This window comes from Vitis riparia, chromosome 11, assembly GCF_004353265.1.
Source record: "Vitis riparia cultivar Riparia Gloire de Montpellier isolate 1030 chromosome 11, EGFV_Vit.rip_1.0, whole genome shotgun sequence".
Lineage (NCBI taxonomy): Eukaryota > Viridiplantae > Streptophyta > Magnoliopsida > Vitales > Vitaceae > Vitis > Vitis riparia.
Genome location: NC_048441.1, coordinates 467,116 through 484,518, shown reverse-complemented (window position 1 = coordinate 484,518; position 17,403 = coordinate 467,116). Strand labels below are relative to the sequence as shown.

Genomic DNA, 17,403 nt, shown 5'->3' with positions numbered 1-17,403 from the left:
TAAATAAGATCTAGTCCAACTTCATTTCAATAATAATTCCATCATAAACAAAAGAAGGGATTATGCATGTACCACATGAAAATCTTCCATATTCATATTCTCTTGTGAATAAATGTATAAATCTAAGGCTACTGTGACCTCATTCATGGCATATCTTTTCATTTTGTCTCTACTTGTTAAAGAAAATGATCATGTGTCTAAGAATCCATTTCATGACTTTCATTACACCTCATTCAAGACTACTCATATGCATCTTTGTGATTAGCCTATATTAATTTTGATTGAATTAGCAATTTCATTCTCTTATACGGCTAAGCATAGTTTAGTGCCCTCTTTTAATAATCATAAGAGATACAGACTCCAATTTCCATCTTATATTCCTAAAGTTACTTTACACAAAACACAATCATTGTTAGAGTAATAAGAGTGATAGAGAAATACAAATAATTGCAAAGAAGATAAAATTTGAGATAATTAAAAATTTATTGTGTTTCACCACTCTCTCTTGTTCAAGTATTACTTAACCTCAACAGAAAATTTATTGAAAATTACATGCTGATACTTACCTCAATAGAAATCCTTAATAATAAAATATAGAAACCTTATAGGAGTTGACGACTCGAAAATGATAATCACTCAACATAAAATATTCTTCAAGAAAATGTAAACTAAAATAATAACTCAACATAAAATATTCTTCAAGAAAATGTAAACTAAAATAATAACTCAACATAAAATATTCTTCTCGAAAATATAAACTAAAATAATCACTCAAAATAAAATATTCTTTCTGAACTTTTTAACGTCCTGACGAACACCATTGAGGCAGCTACTTATTGGTGTCCAAAGGTAACTTAGATGTTGTGATTACCTCCAACAAATGACCTAAATTTTGAGTTGAGCTCCCATTTGGTTCAACAGCCCTTCTAGCAAGCTCTTTTAGGACCCCAATTTTCTCTCTCATTTTCTTCCCTTCATGGGACAAAATTAGTCCCAAAGCACTCATTACTCCCCTTTTTGTGAGGATCCCTCCCTCAACTCCTATACCAATCCCCCATACATCCTGTACCATCCGCCTGTTAAGACGTTGATCTCCAAAGAATGGCCTGCAGATCATGGGCACACCACCAACTATACTCTCAGTCACCGAGTTCCAACCGCTATGAGTAATAAACACTGCAACTGAGGCATGTGCTAAGACCTGAGGCTGGGGTGCCCACGCAACTACTTTTCCATGAGCGGTCGTCCTCTCTAGAAATCCTTTTGGTAAATTGTTCATTGCATGCTCCCTAAGAGACCAAAGAAACGGTATCCCAGTTGCTTCTAGGGCTTCTGCCAATGCTACAATCTCGTTGGGTGGTGGTGTTGCTATGCTCCCAAAACTAACATATGCCACTGACGCTTCTTTTTTATTGTCCAACCATGGCAGGCAGCCACTGGCGTCCAATATCAGCGGTGGTGGTGAAGATAGGTCAAAAGGACCAACAGTAAGAACTTTTTGGAGCTTGGACTTGAGATCATTTGTGACAATGGTCGGCTCTAGTTCTTCAAAGGAATTTGTGGCAACAATGGTTGCTCGTGGCAGCATGAGCCCCATTTTATGCAACATGCATGCGAAGGGAGATTCTGTGTCCCCGAAAACCATTCCTTCAGGTAGGTCTTCAACCTTTATAGCTGACAATCCTGGGATGAAATCAAGGGTTTGGTCTTGCACCTGCCCTGTAATAGGCGAATAGCTGCATTAATTCATATTAATTGACGGACGTCACTGATCAAGATGAATGACAAACAAAAAAAAAAATGCTTTCTATGAGAAAAATAATAACTGGGTATTTGCAGTAACTTGAAATCACAACAAGAAAATGGTCATTTTAATTGGAATATGTTTCGTATGTAAAAAACTGGTCATGAAAAAAATAATTTGGCAATCTTAGAAATTGTTGAAGGAAATATTCAAGGAGATACCCAAAATCAAGCATGTAAAGGGCAAGAAGACACTCCCATCAATATTTCTATAAATCTAGAGAATATATTTGATTTTTGTAGGAATATTCTTTATTTCTTTTCATAAATAACTCATTTATATTTTTGTATAAAGTTCCAAATGAAGTAATAGAAATAACAACTTCCATTACCAATACACAGAGTCATAAACTTGCATGCCAAAATGTGTCTTCCCCAAATATAGAACTTGGACTCAGTATTCAGTCATTTCACCGTCCAATATCTCTTTATGGGTTTAGTGATGCTAATTGGGTAGGTTATCCCACTACACCACATGTTATTGTGTCTTTACTTGAGCAAATTGCACCTCTTGATGTTCAAAGAAACAACTAAAGCACCGAGGCAGAGTATCTTTGGCCTTCTATGCAATTGAGTTGACTTAGATTACTTATCTCCTATGAGATATTGGAGTGTCCCTCCCTAAATCACCATAATTATTTTGTGTCAATGTTAGTGTTCTTTACATGTTCCATAATCCTATGTTTCATGTTTGTTCTAAATATGTTGAGCTTAATTATCATTTTGTACGAGAGAACCTATGGGCACTCTTTTCACTTGCTATATTTCCATACATTCCCAACTTGTTCATATTTTTATCAAATCTTTGTAAAATGATATCTTCACCATGTTTTGGGATAAGTTAGGTGTTTATATTTATTACTCCTCTAACTTGAGGGGTATGTTAAACGAAATATTTAAGGAGATACAAAGAATCAAAATTCAAGGAAATGTACAAAATCAAGCGCATAAATGGTATGAAGACACCTAATCAATATTTCCATAAATCTGAAAAAAATCAAATATTAACAATATTTGGTATTCATACTGTTTGATTTTCTTAATTTTAGGATATCTTCTTGTAGATATTTTTGTTACAAATATTCTTTATTTCTTTCCGTATATGACTCATCTACATTTTGTATAAAGTTCTAAAGAAAGTACTGGAAATCAATTGTTGTCAATATTTGATTTTTTAGATGTACCTCCTTGAATATTTTCTTCAACAAAATGTTTTACATACTCCATTTGAAAATTAGAAAAATGATACATTAATTTCTGAACTATTTCTCTTAGTTATTGCTTCTCCAAGATATGCTATAGCATTTCCACTAGCATAACAACCTCAACTTTTAAGTTATTAAAGAAACTAAAACATTAAGGTAGTAAAGAAACTAAAAGCAAGAGGTGATATTACTGATATGACTGATGATCAGTGAAAATAAGGGGGAAAGCCAAGGATGATGATAATTTTGTAGTTTGACATAAGAAAAAACTTGAAAATAAGCACACAAAAGTCTTCTCATACCCGCAACTCCCACTGTTTCCCGGATAGCATCAGTATAAATGTGGACGGAGAGTGAGTAAAGTGCAGCAGTCCTAATTGCCACCCACGGAACCCCCATTTCCTCAGCCATATCAGCAGTGAACCACAAAAAGACATCACTCACCAGGCAACTTATCTTCCTTCCAATGTCCTTCTCAGCCACTTCCATAGCATCACGAAAGTTCCCAGGCGTAGCCTTCAAGAACAGCTCGATGCGTGCCAGGGGGTGTGCTGAAAGCACAAGGTCCTCTGGCACGCCGTCTGCTACATCATAAACTCTTAGATTATGAATACCGTGGGGACTTTGAGCAGAGGAGATGGAGCTGTTGGCCTTGGGAGTGTTGAAGAAGGAGAAGATGGTGGTGGGTGCGGCAGATGCTAGTCTGCGCAGGAGTTTTAAGAGGGTAGCTGTATGGGTGGGGAACCCTAATACTGCAACATGCCTGTCCATGGAGCTGGCGGTGGTAGTCATGGCTTGCTGGTGAGTCTGTGAGTTTTGGGGCGAGGTGAGGCTTTAATATTGGGGATGATGAATGGTAATTTTTAGGCGCTCATTGTGGCGGCCTATGGCACCACAGACTCGGTTGTGGACATGAATGGTCCGTGCTTAGTGCATTAAATGTGCATTAAATTTGCAAATGGCTTCTGTTCACATTGGAAACTTTTTCCAATTTTAAACATTTTTTTATAAATTTTGGACTAAAAATGTTTTTTAGTATTTATTTTTAAAATGTGATGATTTTTGGGAACAAATTTCAGGTATTTTAAACATTTTTTATGGTATTTTAGAAAATAATTAGAAATACAAAAAAAAAAAAAAAAAACTCCCTTATATAATTTTGAGTTCCAACGTGAGATTCACTGGCTGTGCCATCCTCTATCCAAATAATTAGAAATGCAAAAAAAAACTCCCTTATATAATTTTTAACATTTTTTATGGTATTTTAGAAAATAATTAGAAATACAAAAAAAAAAAAAAAAAAAAAACTCCCTTATATAACTTTGAGTTCCAACGTGAGATTCACTGGCTGAGCCATCCTCTATCCAAATAATTTATTTTGTTGTTTTCTTTGATTGAGATTTAGAATCAATATCCCAGGGAACTGTCCCTTACTGAGTCACCTATGGGCATCCACTCGGAGTCCACTACATACATTTATCCGTCAGTCACTGTTATTGTGATACCCGATTGCAACTTTTCAATATTTAAGGTGTTATTTGTTTTTCGATTGAATATTTGACTTTTTTTTATTTAATTAAAAGTAATTTATAGATATCAATTAACATAATTAAATTAAATTTGTTGATAATAACATCATTTTAGTTATATTGGTTAATATCACCAAGGTCCTTTTAACTGAATAGAAATAATCAAATATTTTGACTTTTTTTATTCAGTTAAAAAACAAAAACTACCTAAGTTATTGCATTTCGATTTTTCATCTTTTTATATACAAAGATATATCGATTTTTATCATAGAAATATTGGTAGTTGAATTTTAGGAATATATCAAAAAATATCAATCAAAATATAGAGGGAGCTGAGAAAAACTCTAACAAATAATAATACATATTTTTAAGTTATTTTATTAAAAAAAATAATATATAAATTAAAAATAGTGGTTGAAGAAGGAGAAGATGGTGGTGGGTGCGGCAGATGCTAGTCTGCGCAGGAGTTTTAAGAGGGTAGCTGTATGGGTGGGGAACCCTAATACTGCAACATGCCTGTCCATGGATCTGGCGGTGGTAGTCATGGCTTGCTGGCGATTCAGTGAGTTTCGGGGCGAGGTGAGGCTTTAATGTTGGCGATGATGAATGGTAATTTTTAGGCGCTCATTATGGCGGCCTATGGCACCACAGACTCTGTTGTGGACATGAATGGTCCGAGCTTAGTGCATTAAATTTGCAAATGGCTTCTGTTCACATTGGAAACTTTTTCCAATTTTAAACATTTTTTTTATAAATTTTGGACTAAAAATGTTTTTTAGTATTTATTTTTAAAATGTGATGATTTTTGGGAACAAATTTAAGGTATTTTTAACATTTTTTATGGTATTTTAGAAAATAATTAGAAATACAAAAAAAAAAAAAAACTCCCTTGTATAATTTTGAGTTCCAACATGAGATTCACTGGCTGTGCCATCCTCTATCCAAATAATTTATTTTGTTGTCTTCTTTGATTGAGATTTAGAATCAATATCCCAGGGAACCGTCCCATACTGAGTCACCAATGGGCATCCACTTGGAGTCCACTACATGCATTTGTATGTCAGTCACTGTTATTGTGATACCCGATTGGAACTTTTCGATATTTAAGGTGTTCTTTGTTTTTCTGGTTGAATATTTGACTTTTTTTTATTCAATTAAAATAATTTATAGACATCAATTAACATAATTAAATTAAAATTTATTGATAATAACATCATTTTAGTTTTGTTGATTAATATCACCAATATACTTTTAGAGGAATAGAAATAACCTAATATTTTGACTTTTTTTATTTAACCAAAAAACAAACACTATCTAAGTTATTGCATTTCGATTTTTCATCTTTTTATATACAAGGATATATTGGTTTTTATTACAGAAATATTGGTAGTTGAATTTTAGGAATATATCTAAAAATATCAATCAAAATATTGAGGGAGCTGAGAAAAACTCTAACAAATAATAATACATATTTTTAAGTTATTTTATTAAAAGAAAATAATATATAAATTAAAAATAGAGGTTGAAACTTTTATTAAGAATGGGAAGAATTTATCAAGAAAGAGATAATTAATAGCTTAAAAAAATGAGAAATAATTAATAACTTTGAAAAAGGGAGATAATTAGTGACTTTAAAAAGGTTAAGAATTTTCATTTTGGGGGAAAAATTTTTTTTTATTGTTTTACTTCCTTAACAATGTTCAATGCATAAGTGTAGCTTCTTACCATCTTGTTTTGCTTCTTGATTATATTTTATCCCACACAATGCTTTACCTTTGGAAAAGTTATTTCTATGTGTACAAAATATAGGATCGGGAGATGCGTGCATTATCTTCCATCCAATCTTTTTTAGATGAGCATACTTGAGTGTTAAGCAAACTTCATTATGACAGTTTGGATGGGTTTATGTAACGATGTTTGGTTACAAAATTGTCAAAAGGAAGATAGTTAGGACAATAAGTCTACGTTGTATCTTGACAATTTTGTTCCAATTATTTTTAAAATTATGAAACTTTTATCTAATAAGATAGGGTTGAATTAGAAATTTTAATTGAGTTAAAATATTTTAATTATTTAGAAAAAAAAATTAAATTGAGAAGTTAAAAAAAAAAAATCTTTTCAAATAATAAAAATAATTTAGAAATGAATCTTAAATTAAGGATTTAAAATTAAAATTTTTAAATGGAAATTTTTTTCAAATCTTTTTAGTTTAAAATATGAAATCTAATAACTTGCTTGATTAGGAAAAACCAATAGAATTGGAATCAATTTAGAAATCATATTTTATAAAAATACAATTTAAAAACTTAATGGTTTTAAAAAGATTTGGTGAGATTTTGCTATGATCCAAATGTAATCATATACTCGAATGATCTGGTTATAAATTTAGTACTATTATAGATATTTGATACTATATATATATAAGATAAAATGAAGTTATTTCAACACATAAACCATTACATGTTAAGGGGAAACACCCCACTCATCAACTCACTTACACATTGAGAATCAACTACAATAAACGTTCCAAAAAAAAATCCACTACTAATAAAGCATTAAACACATGATCACATATATATCTTATCAGAAATACAAATCAGAGTTTCACAAACCTAGTACTGTTTCGGTAAACCAGTTCCCTCGAACTTCACCATCTCAGTAGTTAAATGATTCTTCCAATCTCCAGCCTTACCTCTTCTAAAATATACATCATTTGCACGCACACGGGTTGGGAGAGCGGCAAGTGTTCCATCTTATTCACCTCCAAATTGCTCAAGTTCTTAAACCTGCACAACTTTATTATTTTTTGTACCACGCCTTCTTGGTCTTCCACCAAAGAGAAATGATGCCCCATGAATTCGACTAGTGTCTTGACATGGATAATAGGCTCAGTCTGCAAGTCCTCATATCTCAACAATAGCACCCTATGAGGCCATTCTAAGTTTGCTTTCCAATACCCTAAAACATGATCCTAGTATGGTCCATATCCCGAAGCCCCTTTAGCAAAATGCTCAAATGCCACCTCTAAGGAAAGGAGTGGCAATTCCTTGGGTCTCACCTTACTCGCAACTTTCCACAAGGAAACTAGCACATGCTTTGGATTGCGATACACGTAAACAATTTTGCAACTTGAAGCTAATATGGAGCTTGGTAATGAAGTAAAAAAAAACATGGGTGCAATGTTTTCAGAATCGGACTGGTCATTGAACCGGAAAAGTTATCAGTTCACAGTTCATTGATCGAACCGCGGTTGAATCGGTGACGTTATAAATTTATATTTTATTATTTTATATATTATTAATTTAAAAATAATAATAATAAATTCTATCTAAATTTTTACAATATCTATCAAAATTATGATCAACAATTAAAAATAACACATTAAATAATAAATATTAAAGTAATAAAACATAAAATAAATTTTAAAAAATAAAAATAAAGCAGCTACTGCCACTGCACAAGCCGGGGAAGAGGGGGTGGAGTGCGATCTACACCCAATGTCCCACTTCGCCTTTCTTAAAGTCACCAAGTTTTTAAATCCACAGGGTCATTTTCTAGTCTTGTTCACCTTCAAATTTTTAAGACTCTGAAGACTACACAACCTTGATATTTCCTCTATAATCCCCACTCTCTCTTCCTCCTCAGAAAAAGGAAAGCCCAAGAAGTGCGCTAACCTTTTGATGTGAGTACTGATATCCTCCTTGAGATCTTCATATTTCAAAAACAACACCTTGTCTGGCCTCTCCCTGCTCATCTTCCAATACTCTAACACATGGTCCCAGTAGGGTCCAAATAACTCTACACCCCGGCAAAACATCTCCAACCCATGGTCTAGGGAGGTTGGATTGAGAGACTGAGAATAAAAATTGAGTAACTACTGTCGCTGCACAGGCCGGGAAGAGGAGGGGGGTGGGGTTACAGCAGGTCGGAGGGGGAGTTACAACCAGGGGTTGGAGTAGTTACTACCACTGCACAAGTCAGGGAAGGGAGGGGGGGTTACAGTGGTGGGAGCCTGTCACAGCGTGTTAGAGGCGGGCGGTAACTGCTGCAAATATTAGGAGGAGAGTTTGGAAGGAGGTCCTTCAAAACGACGTCGTTTTGATGCAAATAATAACAATAATAATAATTAAACAGTCCGATTCGGAGGGAACTAGCCTGTTCGTCCAGTTCATCGCTCAGACCACCGGTTCAACCGGTCCGATCCCGGTTCAACCTATTTCCTGTCTAAATGATCGGATCGGAACCGTGACAGGCCAGCGATCGGACTAGCCGGTCCAGTCCCCTTTTTAAAACCATTTACCATTTATGGGTGTGACAGATCTAAGGAAGGTCTTGGTTAAGACTTGTACGGTTCTTACTAGCATCGACCTCCAAGAAAGGTATGTAGTCATGAGGATTAGTTGAGAGGAAGGGGTGGGAATCATAATTATATCGGACTCTGTTCAAGATAGCGAACACAAGGGTCTTAAGCCATGTGGTGCCAGATTTTGGACTATTGCTCTAGATCGAGGATATTAGTGGGTCGTACCTTGAAGCATCTTTGATGAGCTAATATGACTTCTGAGAGTCGTTCGTCCCAGTATCAAAATCCTTGGTAATGGTACAAATGCTCAGTGATCCAACATTTCTCTCTGGGTAGGGTTGATATGAATTCTTTTAACTTTTCCTTGCTGCTCACCTTCTTATCATCTTCTCCATAGCTGCCTCGTGAGCATGAATCTTCCTCTTCTCCATAACTCATTTTTTAGGAGAAATCTGCCATACAGAGAAGATGAACGAGTTGTAATTGCTCCAGATTTCTATTGAATGAGCAGTTTTGAAGGGTAGTCAAGCACAATGAATGATTTGGGTGAAGACATGGTGTTCTGTTTCAGGTCCAGAAATCGGGTCCACTAGGCATTTATAGGGCATGGTGTTTTGTTTATTTTATATTATTCATTGCAGTATTCTGCTTCACGTGCAGAAACCGGGTCCACTAGGCATTTATTTGTCAGGTCTCAGATTTCATAAATCGGTCCATCTATGGCATCTGCTTCTATAAAAATGTTGGGACCGGTTATCCGTCGGGCAAAACATCATAAAAAAAATCGATAAAATCATCCAAATATTGACGAAATATTGGTTTGATTTCGGGATCAATTTATTGTCAATTCCTCACAAAGGGAGCACACGTTTATAGGGAAAAATATCGTCAATATTTTGGTCATTTTTTTTAAATATTATCGATTTATCAACAATTTTTCAAAAAATGTCAATTGTTTTTTAGATATTTATCTGTGTTTTTTGTTTTTAAAATTATTTTTTAGGATTTATCTTTTATTTTAAATTTATATTACCTTTTATTTTATATGATCCTTTTATTTTTAATTATTTTTTTCATATTTATCTCATTAATAGTAAATATTTTTATTTTAAAATATTAAAAATATAAATTTATTCAAAAATTACTAAAATATAAAAAAAATTAATGAAGTTCTAATATTTTATAAATTAAAATTAATTTGATAAGATAAATTATTAATATATTTTTTAATAATTTAATTAAAAAATTAACATCTTTTAGGGGTTGAGCTATTAAAAATAAAACATGATATAACAATGTAGGACTTAGTTGTACTTTTGTTATCCTTTTGGTGTATTGATATTGATTTGAGCATTTAGTCTATGTCTTTTACACTGTACATAACTTATGTACATTAAGAATTGTATATAAAATATAAATCATGAGTTCCTTGTAAGTAGATAATACAGTTGGTTCGTAGATTTGGACAATTCAATAAATATTGTAGTACATCACCTCCTAATTGGAGAGATAACTTATTTTAGCCATTAGAATGAGTTTCCTATGGTGAGTGCACTAGTGTATATGATGCACATTGGATAGGACTTATGGTGAATCATGACACAAGAATACCAGTTGTCATAATTTGCTAAGCTATTATACTGCATAGATTCTCAACCTTGAGATGATATTAGGTTTGCACAAAAATCAACAGGAGGCTTTGACTTATCAATAAAACCTTAAAGTGGTGATATATCCCTATGAATTAGGTTACTGTTGATAGAGTTTGTTGACAACAGGTATTCTTAATAGAGGTACCATGATATCTCCAGAGATTGAGACAGTGTGCTCCATTGGGTGATTCAAACAACATGTGATCATGAAATTTATTACCACAATAATTCCTTGAGTGGAATTTGACATATACTCCTTGAAGTTAGAGTATATCAATTGATCAAATAATAAGTGATATTTAAAACTCAAGGATTTGAAAGGTAATCTTGATAAGTGATAACACTACCTTGTTAGATCACAAACACCAGTTCATAGGGAGTCTGTATGTAGTGGATAGTAGATCATGGACCCAAGTGTCATCTTGTTGTTGTTTACATAGCGTATTGAAATGCAGTTGATTCTCTTTAATAAAATGTCAAATCAACTTCAAAATTGGATTATGAGAGAGCCAATACTCCTATAGGTCCCAATAGTCCCTACTCCAAGCTCATATACCATGATGACATAGTCTATAAGACTTGGATTGGCTCTAGGTTCATTCTGTGCATAAGAGTGTTTGGTAATTACACAAGATTGTATAGAGAATAATGAACAAGGTTTCTGGATTAGGCTAATTGATTAATTAGATGATCCTATATGGTTAATTAATCAATTAGGACCCGTTTTAGGCTAGATTAAGTGACCCAAGCCTTGATGGCCTCATGTCATTTAAGCCTAGCGGGCAACCCTATAAAAAGCCCCTTAAAGGGTTAGGATTTCCTAATGACTTTAGTTAGTCGTCTTCCACTTCCAAAAAGAGAGATAGTCAAGGTTTGTGTTGGGATAAAGTTCAACACAATATCACAATTAAAATCAACCATGTATGCACCAAAAAATTTTTAACATGGAAAACCTCTTCAATGTGAGGAGTAAAAACCATGGGACCGGAGTCCACTAAAAAAGGCTTCACTATCAACTAAAGTGAGAGTACACAATTTGTCCTAACATTAATTAGGGACCATCAACAACAACAATCATCAAGAAAAAAAAATTCTTGGCTTCACAAACATAAACACCAAATAATAAAAAAGTAACAGAAAGATATTACAAATTTGATGTTCTGTTCAGATAAACTAATCATCCAGAAAACTCCAATCGGAGATCCAACCATTCAGATTGAAGAACCACGAGTGTTGAACCTCCTATTAAAATTTCACCTCAATCAAACAATGGATCAAAGAGATATAAGTCTTTGATGAAGACTACATAGAATCGAGATGTTCTCCTCTCCTTTTGCGTTCTACTCTATTTGGATGATTATAGTTTATATTTGACTACTAATTGACGATCCAACCAACCAGAATTAAGGGGCGTAAGAGACGAAACTGCTGTCCAAATTTTAGCATGATCCAATGGTGAAAAACAAATATCAAGAGGATTGATCAACAATGCTATGAAGATATTGTATTTCCTACCAACTCTGTTTAGGCGACTATATAATGAAATAGACAACTTCGATCAATAATCCCACCATCCAAAATGAACAGCTATAAGTGATAAACCAATTCACCAAGTTTCGGCTTAAACAAACCATATATCACGAAGATCTATTATTTGGATGAAAACGACTCCTTCACTCTTCAATTTCTTCTTTTTTCTCTCTTACTCTTCTCACTCTATATTCTGAGAAGTGAATTGTGGACCCGCATTTTTCATGTACGTCCCCACCCAATGGGCGAAACTCACTTTTATTCGTGAAAAATTAGTTTTGAGAAAAAAGTTGGAAGTCACCAATTATTTTATTTTATTTTAAAAGGGAAAATAAAACAAGAAAGAAAACCCTAAAGAAGTGACTCCATAGTTTTTGGAAAAGCGTGTCTTTGAAAAACCCGAGTCTAGGTCCGGGGATCAGGTTACCTATTGGGAAAGTACCTATAAAAGGTAGCATCTTTCTAAGCCCTACAAAGGTCTCTACTGACTAAGTTGAGGGAAATGTGGCAATTAATTTGGTTGATTATGGATACCTAGATAGGTTAGGTGATTTCAAAAATAGCATGCCAAACAAGAAAACCAATCACAATCCTAAAGAAGATTTAGGGTGTGTTCTTGAACTATTTCTCAAGCACTATCACAGAAACATCAAAGTTAGTTCAAATAGTATTTTACCCAACATGCGATTTATCATAAATAATCGAACAATGAAACGAGTATCAAGACATCCACACACTATCAAACATAAAAACAGTTCACAGTGACAAACATATTCACATAATTTAGAAGATGGGTGATAAAGGGTGTACCTGGATGACATAGATAGCTTATTATGCGCTTCCGCAAGACATGGGGGTTAGATCAAAGTTATAATAATGAGTAGTGAAGGAAAGAATCCTAGCATGTTTGGTATCTAAATAACATAGAAAAAATTATCAAGAGTATACGAAAACATCAATTATCACACAGGTCATATAGGCCAGTCTTTAATCAATAAACGACTATAAACGCATAAAATAACATCTTCAAGGGGACCCAGACATAAAGATCCTAAGACACAAACTTGCACCAAATTTTGAAAACTAAAACATGGAATTTTAAAAGTATAAATTAGTAAACAAATTAATGGAAACTAAATTTAAATAACTTAAGAATATTTTTATTATCCTTCAATTTAAATCAGTAAGCCAACGACGATAAATTATAGGAACATGAAATATCAAGATCAATGGGATACCTAAACTATAATTTTTAAAAGAAAGTAAACTATGCATAATGTTCACAAAGCAACTGAACTAACATTTTTTTTAAATATATTAAACATGACACTAATGGAGTAACCAAACTAAATTAAAGTAAACTAAAAACAAATATGAATTTTCAAACATGGAACCAACTTTCTTAATAAATTATAATTATTAAATAAAATCTAAACTTAAAAATGAATTAAATACTAACTAAAGCAAATCTAAAACCAAATCTTTAACACATAGGATCTATTATATTAACACACTAAAAATTTATAAGAACGCTTAAACCCAAAAATGAATTAAAAACTAACCAAAACATATTTTGAAACTAGATCTTTAACCTAGGGGATCAATTATATTAACAAATAAATAAATAAATAACAAATAAATAAATAAAATTCAAACTTAAAGATGAATCAGAAATTTACCCAAGTAAATTCAAAACAAAATCTTTAACACATTGGATCAATTATATTGACTAACTAAAAATATAAAAACACTCAAACCTAAAACAATGAATCAGAAACCAACTAGAGCAAATTTAAAACAAAGTCTCCAACTCATAGGATCAATTTTATTAATGAACTAATATTATGAAAATACCTAAACTGAATAAATGAGTGAAACTAAATCAAAGTAAGCTAAAAACATGAACTTTCAAATATAAAATCAATTTTATTAATAAATTAAAACTGCAAAAGTACCTAAACTAATTAAAATGAATCAAATTAAATTAAAGCAATCTAACAACGTGAACTTTCAAACATGGGATTGATTTTATTAATGAACTAAAATCATAAAAGAGCCTAAAATAACTAAAATGAACTAGATTAAGTGAAAGCAAACTAAAATGGTGAACTTTCAAATGTAGAATCAATTTTGTCAACGATCTAAAATTACAAAAAAATATTTGAACCAAATAGATGAATTAAATTTAATCAAAATAGACTAAAAACATGATTTTTTTTTTCACATAAAATTGATTAAACCAAAAAAATCAGAAATTCACGAACACATCTAAACTAAAAGAAAAATCAACACTAATCTAAATCGGAATGAAAAATTAGAACTTTATCATGAAGAATTAATTAAACTAATTATAAGAAACATCTGAACTAACGAAATAAACTAAAATTAAACTAAAATAAAATTTTAAAAAAAGAACTTACCTTCAAGAATGCGTGTTGCAGTGTCTTACTAGAGAATGGTGCGTGGCTGATGTGGTGAGGTGTGGGCAGATGGCGACTAGTTGCAGCGTGAGGATGGTTGTCTGAAAACCAGCGAGGTGGAGATTTAGGTGTGATGCTCAAATAATGGAACTAGCATGCTAGTGCAGATCTTCAATGGTTGTGAAGTGTTCTCCTTCAAAAAATAAGGATGATGCCCAGAAATGCCACCCATGGAGGCTCTATTGGTGCGTGGACTGGTTTCTCCTCAAAGTGGCAGCTGTGTGGATGAAGACTTGATGCGTAGACTGGCAGTGGATGCAGCCCGTGGGGATGAAGACTTGATGCGTGAATTGGCGATGGATGCAGCCCGTGGGGATAAAGACTTGATGCGTGGACTGACGGTGGATGCAGCCCCTAGGGGAAAGACTTGATGTGTGGACTGGCGGTGGATGCAGCCCTTGGGGATGAAGACTTGATGCGTGGACTGGCGGTGGATACAGATCGTGGGGGGGGGGGGGGGGGGGGCGCATGCAGCTACAAATTGCAGCGTGGAGTTGGTGCCGAAGGTGTGAACGAAAATCTAAAATTTCCTAAGAAGAAGACGTCGGAAATGGAGATGCCAACAGAAACTTGAAACCTCCTCTTAGATGAAGGCATACTCCTCAGCCTTTCTATGGAGATTTGATGCACCCAAAAACCAAAAGAATTTTGAGATGCAAATGCCGAGATGAGAAGATATCGGTTCGATGATGATTAATACGGCATTTCAGGTGTTTCTTGTTATGGTGATGGGAGAATGATCAAGACGAGCGGACTGGCAGTGGTGAAGCCAGTGTTCCCGTGGTGAGACGTCTAGTTGATCTGAGAGAAAGCACGCTGCTGATGAACTTCTCAAGACAGAGACAAGTGGTAATCTCTAGTTGTAGCCCTTCTTTCCAAGTCAATGATGGAGATGTGAGTGACGATTGTTAATGTATATTAAGGGTATATTATGTTATGGGCTTTAGGCCCAGTTAGGTTACTTGTACCGCACACATATGCCTCCTATATAAAGGCACTGATGTATATTCTTTCCCTCAGGAAATACAATACAATCTTTCAATATTTCTAACATGGTATCAGAGCCACTACTCTGACCCTTTCTTAGCAGTCTCTCTTCATTAGTGTGAATTCCTTTCTTTTTAACGCTTCCGCCATCACAACTGCCGCCGCAGCCTTTTGCCGTTGAACCTCCGACTCCGACGTCATCTAAGCGTCGTCCTTGGGTTCCAGACCTGCAGCCACCGTCCTTAAGGAGTTTCACACCGCACAAGATCACTGTTTTTCGCATCACCGTTGCGAATATTGCTCCGATTTCAATTTTGACGGTACCACTGAGATCGTCCAGCGCCGATCTACACATTCGTGGAAACCTCATCGCCATCGGAGCCCGCACGTGCCACGTCAGCGCCACGTCAGCCCTAGCTACGTCACCACTGCTGACGTGTCAGTGCCACGCTAGCCCTAGCTGACATCATCTCCACGTCATCCGTTGACCAGCTGACCGTTGACCAGCGTTGACTTTGACCATTGACTTTTCCAAGGTTGACCAGGTTCTTCTTACCCAGTTTTTCGCGTAGATTTCAATTTTGCAGTCTGTTTTTGCATATTGTGTCTCTAAATGGATAAAAAGGATATTTTTCTTTCTCGCCCCATCAATACTGTATTGGAGGGAAATAAAAATTACTTATCTTGGTCTCAAGCTATGCGCAGTTTTCTTAAGGGTCGCATGCTCTGAAATTATTGTACCGGTGCAATGACTATTCCTGTCAAGGGAGCAAGTGAAGGAGATGTTGTTTTTCTTAATCGCATGATTGAATGGGATAGTCATAACCACATGATCCTCACATGGATTCGGAACACTTCCATTCCCTCTATTTCCAATCTGATGGGCAGCTTTGATGATGCAAAATCTGCATGGGATATGTTGGCTAAAAGGTACTCCACTACTCATGGATCCTTGAAATATCAGTTAGTGGTTGAATTACATCAACTCAGGCAAGAACCAGGGCAATCCATCAATGACTATTATGATCAGCTTCGCTTTATTTAGGACCAAATTGACCTTTCTGATCCAACTTGGACATGCACAAAAGATGCTCAGCAATATGCTTCCATTAGAGATGAATTTCGCCTCTATGAATTCTTAATGTCACTTCACAAGGACTTTGAGCCCATTCGTGGTCAGCTACTCAATCGCAGTCCTACTCCCTCTCTTGATACTGCTGTAAATGAGTTGGTTAGAGAAGAAGCTCGTCTTGCAACCCTTCAAGCCCAGAATAAGCTCAATGTTTTGGCTATTACTCCATCTACTCCACTCATAGAGCAACCCCAGCAATCAGGTGATTCTTATGGCTCTAGCAATCGTCGCAAGCAGACCAACAAAAAGTTCTGCAACTATTGCAAGCGTCCTGGCCACACCATTGAGACTTGTTACCGTCGTAACAAATCTACTGCTGCTGTTGCTAATATTGAGCCTACTCCGCCAATGGCTTCCACCTTAGTTGAGTCCAAGTCTTCTGGATCTACTATCAACCTCTCATCCACTGAACTACAGGAGATCATAGCTCAGGCTATTCGTATAGCTGGTAATGCATCTCTTTCCACTGCCTTATCTGTTCTACCTGGTAAGTCTCAAACTTGGCTTTTTGATTCTGCCTGCTGCAATCACATGACACCTCACTCATCCCTATTCTCCAAACTTGACCCTGCACCACATCCTCTAAATATTCATATAGCTGATGGTTCCACCATGCATGGGAATAGTCTAGGTTTTGTTTCACTACAAGAAAATTGACTTTCAGTGATAAAATATTTTGTCACTAAAAGTCTAAATTTCGTCTGCAAAAATATTTCCCAACGAAAAATGTTTCGTGTCACATTCGTCGCCCTAGACCCGTCGCTAAAAGTATCCCGACAAAA

At 34.8% G+C, this 17,403-nt stretch overlaps 3 protein-coding genes across 3 annotated transcripts; 1 reads left to right on the top strand and 2 right to left on the bottom strand.

The window, feature by feature from the left end:
* Positions 1-516: 516 nt before the first annotated feature.
* LOC117924467 (anthocyanidin 3-O-glucosyltransferase 7-like) lies at positions 517-3,838 on the bottom strand. The gene is made up of 2 exons (XM_034843080.1): positions 3,311-3,838; positions 517-1,719 (listed from the first exon to the last, which is right to left on the bottom strand). Exons 1-2 carry the CDS (start codon positions 3,798-3,800, stop codon positions 830-832), a joined length of 1,380 nt encoding a protein of 459 aa, XP_034698971.1. The 5' UTR covers positions 3,801-3,838; the 3' UTR covers positions 517-829.
* A 4,121-nt stretch (positions 3,839-7,959) lies between these two features.
* On the bottom strand, positions 7,960-9,278 carry LOC117925326 (cytosolic sulfotransferase 15-like). Its single transcript, XM_034844322.1, is given in 4 exon segments — positions 7,960-8,411; positions 8,861-9,046; positions 9,048-9,097; positions 9,209-9,278. Coding segments are annotated over 4 exon segments (633 nt in total). The 3' UTR covers positions 7,960-8,084.
* A 6,959-nt stretch (positions 9,279-16,237) lies between these two features.
* Positions 16,238-17,048, top strand: LOC117925325. The gene is made up of 3 exons (XM_034844321.1): positions 16,238-16,459; positions 16,535-16,995; positions 17,039-17,048. Exons 1-3 carry the CDS (start codon positions 16,238-16,240, stop codon positions 17,046-17,048), a joined length of 693 nt encoding a protein of 230 aa, XP_034700212.1.
* Positions 17,049-17,403: the final 355 nt, after the last annotated feature.